This window comes from Athene noctua, chromosome 2, assembly GCF_965140245.1.
Source record: "Athene noctua chromosome 2, bAthNoc1.hap1.1, whole genome shotgun sequence".
NCBI classification, from domain to species: Eukaryota; Metazoa; Chordata; class Aves; order Strigiformes; family Strigidae; genus Athene; species Athene noctua.
In genome coordinates, this window is record NC_134038.1 from 13,186,456 (window position 1) to 13,193,554 (window position 7,099).

General features: G+C 45.9%; 1 protein-coding gene across 14 annotated transcripts in view; it reads left to right on the plus strand.

Moving 5' to 3' along the window:
- MTSS1 (MTSS I-BAR domain containing 1) overlaps positions 1-4,597 on the plus strand; it is a 126,894-nt gene extending 122,297 nt beyond the window's left edge. For 9 of the 14 annotated variants that reach the window (XM_074898442.1, XM_074898448.1, XM_074898445.1 and 6 more), the window contains one exon: positions 1,340-4,597. In XM_074898442.1, coding sequence (XP_074754543.1) covers positions 1,340-2,037 — 698 coding nt within the window. In that variant the 3' untranslated portion in view covers positions 2,038-4,597. The remainder of the gene's footprint in view (positions 1-1,339) is intronic. The other 5 variants (XM_074898453.1, XM_074898451.1, XM_074898454.1 and 2 more) reach the window with 1 other exon arrangement.
- The last annotated feature ends 2,502 nt before the right edge of the window (positions 4,598-7,099 follow it).

The following is a 7,099-nucleotide window of genomic DNA, read 5'->3' on the forward strand; positions in this document are numbered from 1 at the left end:
GAGATGCTTTTTTTCGGAGTGTTCCCAGCTCGGCCATCATACACTCACCCCGTGGTGCCAAGGAGTTACATTCTAGCACCTGTCACTCACTGGCTTTGTAGTCAGGTGGGGAGAAAGGGGTGAACCTTGCTGTTGTGAACTTTTTTCCAGCTTGGAAAGCAGCCTGGATTTATTAACTAAATAGAAACCTGGATTGCTGCATAGTGTACTGAATGATCATATTTTCTCATGTATTACTAGAATTTTAGTATTGCTAGAGTTTCAGTTTAAGGATGCTACCATTTTAAAGAAGATGCTGGAATTATATTTCATGGGCTCATAGAATCACAGAATGGTTTGGGTTGGAAGGGACCTTAAAGATCATCTAGTCCAACCTCCCCCTGCCATGGGCAGGGACACCTTCCACTAGCCCAGGTTGCCCAAAGCCCCGTCCAACCTGGCCTTGAACACTGCCAGGGAGGGGGCAGACACAGCTTCTCTGGGAAACCTGTGCCAGTGTCTCACCACCCTCATGATGAAGAACTTCTTTATATCTAATCTAAATCTACCTTCTTGCGGTTTGGAGACCTTAACTTGGGCATACCCAGGAAGCTCCAATAAGGTGTTGGGTTTTGTACCCTGTTTCATAGCCAGCAGCAAGCTGAGAGGGGCCAAGTTTGGTGTTTGCAGTTCAGCAACTGCCGTGTTTGCTCAGCTGAGGTTGGTTGTGCTGTGCCATCACAGGAGGCAGTAGGACTTGCGGGACCTAGCCTGGCACAGCAGTTACCTGGAAAGGAAGGAACCCAATGCAATTATTAAAGCTGAGGCTTGGATTTCAGAGCTGACAGCTGGGATTTACTTTGTTTGCAAAATAAGCCAATTTGTTGCTGAAATCACTGGTACACAGTCCCCTGAGCCCCATGTTGTAGTCTGAAGTACACTTTTTAGTCACTGACTTGTTTTAAGTATTTGTATCTACAAGTGGTAACATATGGCTTGTAGGATGCTGGTTTTGGTATCTTATTGGCAACAAACATTGAGTTTTCACTACTTAATTAGTTCTTTTCAGAGAAGGTACTGAATGTGTACAGTTCTCCTTCTCTTTCACAAGAGATGTGGGCACCCTGCAGCAGCTTTAGGGCCGGACTGCCGTAGTGCCTGCCTTCAGTCATGCAGTCTGAGAGCCTTGGTCACAATGTCTCAGGCTTCCTTCCTCCTAAAGGTGAAACCTTTCTTAATGGGTGTTGACCTCCAGGCTTTTTTGGTTTTATATACTTCTTTGGTGACATGTACTGTAGATTTACTGATGTGATTCATCTGTCTTCTCCAGCTTGTTCCTAACTGTGTCTTTTGGCATCAGTTTCAGATTATGATTATTTCTCTGTGAGTGGTGACCAGGAGGCAGAACAACAAGAGTTTGACAAATCTTCCACCATCCCGAGAAACAGCGACATTAGCCAGTCCTATCGCAGAATGTTTCAAACCAAGCGTCCTGCTTCCACCGCAGGCCTGCCGACCACGCTTGGGCCTGTCATCGTCACCCCCGGCGTCGCCACCATCAGACGGACCCCTTCCACCAAGCCGTCGGTCAGACGCGGTACCATCGGGGGGGGTCCGATTCCCATCAAGACGCCGGTGATTCCTGTCAAAACACCAACTGTCCCAGATATCCCAGGAGGGTTGCCCGGCACCCTCGCTGGGACAGAAGAATGTCCCGAGCAAAGTCCCGAGTCTCCAGCAACAGGAGATGGTGGGCAAGGTGTCACCAGCATGCCCTCGTCCTCATGGAGCGGACAAGCATCTGTCAACCCTCCGCCGTCAAGCCAGAAACTGAGCGCTGCCGACGAGCAGAGGCAAGTGGTTCCTGAGAGCGAGGGGGAAGAAAGCGACCGGGATGGTGTCAGCAGCCTCGCACCTGCGGGCCAGCCGGAGCTCGATCCCGGAGACCTGAGTCCTGGGGATGTCCCGCAGGGGGAAGATATGCTGAACGCCATTCGGCGCGGCGTCAAACTGAAGAAGACGACCACGAATGATCGCTCAGCACCTCGTATTTCCTAGGAGTGGAGAAGCTGCCAGAGTACTAGCTGCCGAGAAGGAACTGTGAGGAAACTAATTTGTCTCTATCCATTCCAATCTGTAATCAATGAATTTTTTAAGATACTCGGTAACAGACAGTCTGAAAGTACTCTAAAAGAGAAAACAAGGTGAAAGAGCATAGTAAGACATAATCTTCACTGGTGTTTTAATTTGTAAATATCAATGATTTTTTTTCTGCATTTTTTTGATCTAAGTTACACTTTTAATTTTTTCTGAAGGTGCCAAATCCCATTTACCTTTTTTATAACTCTCTTTGTAAAGTTTTAAATCATAGGAGAAAAAAAAATGTCAAGTAGTTAACTTCAGCAAAGGGATTTAATGAAAATTTGGCTTTTTTGCAAGCTTTTGTAGAGCGCCTTGTAATAGTGAGGTTAAAAAATAAAACAAAACAATGGGACTTATTTTAAGGTTTAAGTCAAGCTGTAAGGAACAGATCCTTGTTTAAGTGTTAAAAAAAGTTTGAAAAGCAGGAATAAAAATTGACAATAAAAGCAATATATAATGCAAGGAAGAAACCTGCAGTTGGTAGAGTATTTGGGGGGTAGTGGGGGGAGGGAGATGCCATCAAAATAGCAGATGCTGTTGCACAAAAGTAGCCTAGTAGGATTAATTACTAGTAGCTTCATGGTAAATGCATCAGAATAAGCCATATTGGATTGCAGTGTTTTGTTTCTGTAGGGTGTTTTAAAGACTGGGGTTTTTCCACGTTTCTTTTTTGACTGCACAGCAACAACTCTCAGTCACATGCATGCAGCCTTAACTGTATAGGCTTGGTTCTTCCACCTTCACTTTTTGTTCCACTCATCCTTTCACTGAATACAAACAAGGACGACAGGCTTAAGGCAGTTATAAATGTGAAAACATTTTTAAAATGCAAGCAGGGAGTTCTTAGATATTATCAAAATGCCTTTTTCTGACTGTGCCCAGCAGGCTGGGCACCTTGGAAAGCCCAAATATTTTGAGAAAACACTTAACAATTTGACAGGTGTAACCAGCTTGTGATCTAATAAACTGCGAATGTTTCTTTCCAATACAGGGGCTTGTTTTTCTTAACTTCTTTTAAATGGCAGTTGATTGGCTTTTATTAAATACCGAAAAGAAAGGGGTGAAGGGTGGGGGGTGGGGAGAGATACCGTTTTTTTGATAATACTGGGAGTCTGACCACTATATTCTCTTTTTTTGTACTTTAAGTCATGTTTTTTGGAACGTTATTGATAGAATTATTAAGAGTCGGATTTTTTCCTTAAAGTAAAAGTAAGTTATTGCTGCAATACCCGTCTCCTAAAGCTGATAGAAATATGCAGACACCAGGGCACGACTCGTGTTCTGATCAGACAGTCCAGAAGGATGCCATCTGCCCACCCACAGCAGACCCAGACGTGGATGGACACCAGACTTCCGCATCCAGGATTGTTTAAAAATGCACCAAATAATACATATAAGGGGCCAGTTTCCACCGCACACTCTGCAGATTTCTGTTGGCTCTAGACTTGCCTACATAACCTCTTATGCTTTAATACATAACTGCATTGGATGTGAAACTTCTAGTAACTGTGTAGTCACTGTGTTCTATATAACATTTTACACTGCTGTGGTTGCTAACCTTTTTTTTTTGTTATGGCTTAAAAGCAAAAAGAAAAAAAAAAGGCATGATTCTTAGAAAATATTAAACCTTCCTTTCTTTGAAAAACAAGCTCCTTATTACAGATTATAATAAACAGTAGTGCCTGTGGTGTAGCCCACCAATCTTGATACAGTAGCTGATGCATTGTGCAAATGAGGCTTTGAGATGGTTTTTGCATAAACAAAAACTGCTAGGAGATAATCTCAATAGTTAAAAGTGTTATTTAAACCTTTGAAATAAATGGATGTAACTGTACCCGAGTACAGCTTTTCACTTGTTTAGTTCTTAAACGTTAGTATAATCAGTAAAATTTAATATAAAATGTTGCCAAATTCAATGTAGAAAGAATGTGACAAAACACTTTGGATAGTTCTATTGTTTGTGTTTTTGCATATTGTAAAAGCAGTGTCACAGCTAAAAAATAAAATGTTTCTAATGGTAAATTATTGTGGTTTAGTTGCTAGTTTGTACTGAGAGTTGACCTCTCCCTGTGCAGTTTTTTGTTCTAAACTGGTATAAATAATTGCTGTAAGTGTGTCTCCCTTCTACATTGTAATGATTGCTTAAGCCTACATTATAAATAAAGAACTGCTGGAAAACTTCTGTATTTCGGTTCTTAAAGACTTTCTGCTTCCAGAGCTTTGGAGATCAATGGTGTCCTTCATCAGACTTCTGAAGATCACGCAGGTTCCATCTGCATGTGGTAGAAGCAAGAGACAGTTGAAAAACAAGCAAATAAAATCACATATAGCTGTGTCTCACTGATGTGCACGGGAAGGGTACTAGTGGAACAAAGGTGCAGTGCTAACAGTGGAAATTCACGTTAAATAATAACTGATGACATTTCTCTGTCCCTTGCAGTTGTTATCTGGCCAGGAAGCACAGCCAGCTCGACATGTTTGTGCATCTGCTTCAGTGCTGGACTTCCTTTTGCCAGAGGAGAAAAATTGCTGCTGTCAACATTGCCTGTGCTTACAGCCAGAATTTATCAAGCACGCCACCAGTGCCGCCTCCTACATGCCCCTGAGTGATTGAAGACTCTTTTGTTCAGCTTTCTCAGGAACAAAGGTAGAGAGGGATGTTGTTCCTGCCTGCAGCTACCGTGCAGTGGCCCAATTTATTTCCTTGCCACTGCAATAGATTTATTTATGTCCAGAGGTTTCCATTTGTTATGGTATTGGGTTTGCATGTCGAGGTTCTGGAAGCAGGGTGGGCTGCAGGGGTGGCTTCTGTGAGCAGCTGCCAGAAGCTTCCCTCATGTCTGACAGAGCCAACGCCAGCCGGCTCCAAGACAGACCCGCTGCTGGCCAAGGCCGAGCCCATCAGTGAGGGTGGTAGCACCTCTGTGATAATCACAGAATCGTCTAGGTTGGAAAAGACCTTGAAGATCATCCAGTCCAACCACTGACCTAGCACTGACAGTTCCCAACTACACCATACCCCTCAGCACTATGTCGACTCTACTCTTAAACACCTCCAGGGATGGGGACTCCACCACCTCCCTGGGCAGCCCATTCCAACACCCAACAACCCCTTCTGTAAAGAAATGCTTCTTAATATCCAGTCTAAACCTTCCCTGGTGCAACTTGAGGCTATTTCTTCTTGTCCTATTGCTTGTTACTTGGTTAAAGAGACTCATCCCCAGCTCTCTGCACCCTCCTGTCAGGGAGCTGTAGAGGGCGATGAGGTCTCCCCTCAGCCCCCCAGTTCCCTCAGCCGCTCCTCCTACGACCTGTGCTCCAGACCCTGCACCAGCTCCGTTGCCCTTCTCTGGACACGCTCGAGTCATTCAATGTCCTTTTTGTAGTGAGGGGCCCAAAACTGAACACAGGAATCGAGGTGCGGCCTCACCAGTGCCGAGTACAGGGGTCAGATCCCTTCCCTGTCCCTGCTGGCCATGCTATTGCTGACACAAGCCAGGATGCCATTGGCCTTCTTGGCCACCTGGGCACACTGCTGGCTCCTGTTCAGCCGGCTGTCAATCACCCCCCCAGGTCCCTCTCTGACTGGCTCTACTCTAATAATGTATTTAAGAAGGGGAAAAAAACCTGCTGCACAACAGCAGCTGGAGACAGGAGTGAGAATATGAGAAAAACACCCTTGCAGACACCAAGGTCAGTGAGGAAGGAGGGGCAGGAGGTGCTCCAGGCATGGAGCAGAGGTTCCCCTGCAGCCCGTGGTGAGGCAGCTGTGCCCTGCACCCGTGGAGGTCCATGGTGGAGCAGATTCCCAACTGCAGCCCGTGGAGGACCCCACGCCAGAGCAGGTGGATGCACCCGAAGGAGGCTGTGACCCCATGGGAAGGCCACGCCAGAGCAGGCTCCTGGCAGGACCTGTGGCCCATGGATAGAGGAGCCCACACACTTTGGTCAGTTTGGGTCAGCTGTCCTGACTATGTTCCCTCCCAAGGTCTTGCCCACCCCCAGCCTACTGGTGAGGGGGGATGGAGAGACAGCCTTGATGCTGTGCCAGAACTGCACCGTGGTACCAAACACTGGTGTGTTATCAACACTGTTCTAGCTACCAGTGCAAAGCACAGCACTGTGAGGGCTGCTGTGGGGAAAATTAACTCCATCTCACCTAGAGTTGAGTCATGAAGACATTAAAGGAGAACTCAAGGTGGTTGGGCTGGAAGTATGTCCCATCTCCAGAAGTTTTTAGTTTCATTCCTCCTGTCTCTCTGTGGCTGTATCTCACATACTGCTTGGCCAGGTGCTCTCATTTTGAATTTTATCTCTGCTGCTTCTACAGGGAATCCAATTCACTTGCATCTGCAAGTGCAAAACATTTATTTTGTTGTGGGGTGTGGGTTTTTGGTGTTGGTTTTAATGCTGGCATGTGGGGTACCCATCATGTTACAGAGTATGTCAGACCTGCTTGAGTGCTTGTAAAAGTCAGGAGGATCTTTTTGTTGTTTTATAGCTCCCCAAAAAATGATGCGGTTGGTTGACTGGAGGGTGCAAAATTGCACATAATTAAAAAACTGAGTGTTTTGGTGTTTGCATAATTTCTGAATACAGTTACCAGGCAAGCAAAGCACAGAAATAGGGTTTTGGTGGAGGAAGAGGGGGCAGTTTTTGTAAGCTTGTATTTGAATAGAAGTTAAGACCCACCTGGTGTATACCCACCGACTGCCCCACCACGGTGCAGAGCACTCTAGCACCAGCCCGCCTGTGCCACCACCACAGCCCGTTACGGCTCTGGCTCCGAGCCCAGGGCTGCTTGAGCCAGGCTGGTGGAGATGGCAAAGCAGGCTCAGGGGCAGGGCAGGTGAGCTGGGTTTGCTTGTGAGGTTGTATTTCCCAATGAATTTTGCCCACATGTAGTTGTGGCCTTTCATATTCTGGCTAATGCAAGTAGCTGCTAAAGCAAATCAGCCTTTTTCATTTGGGGAAGTGC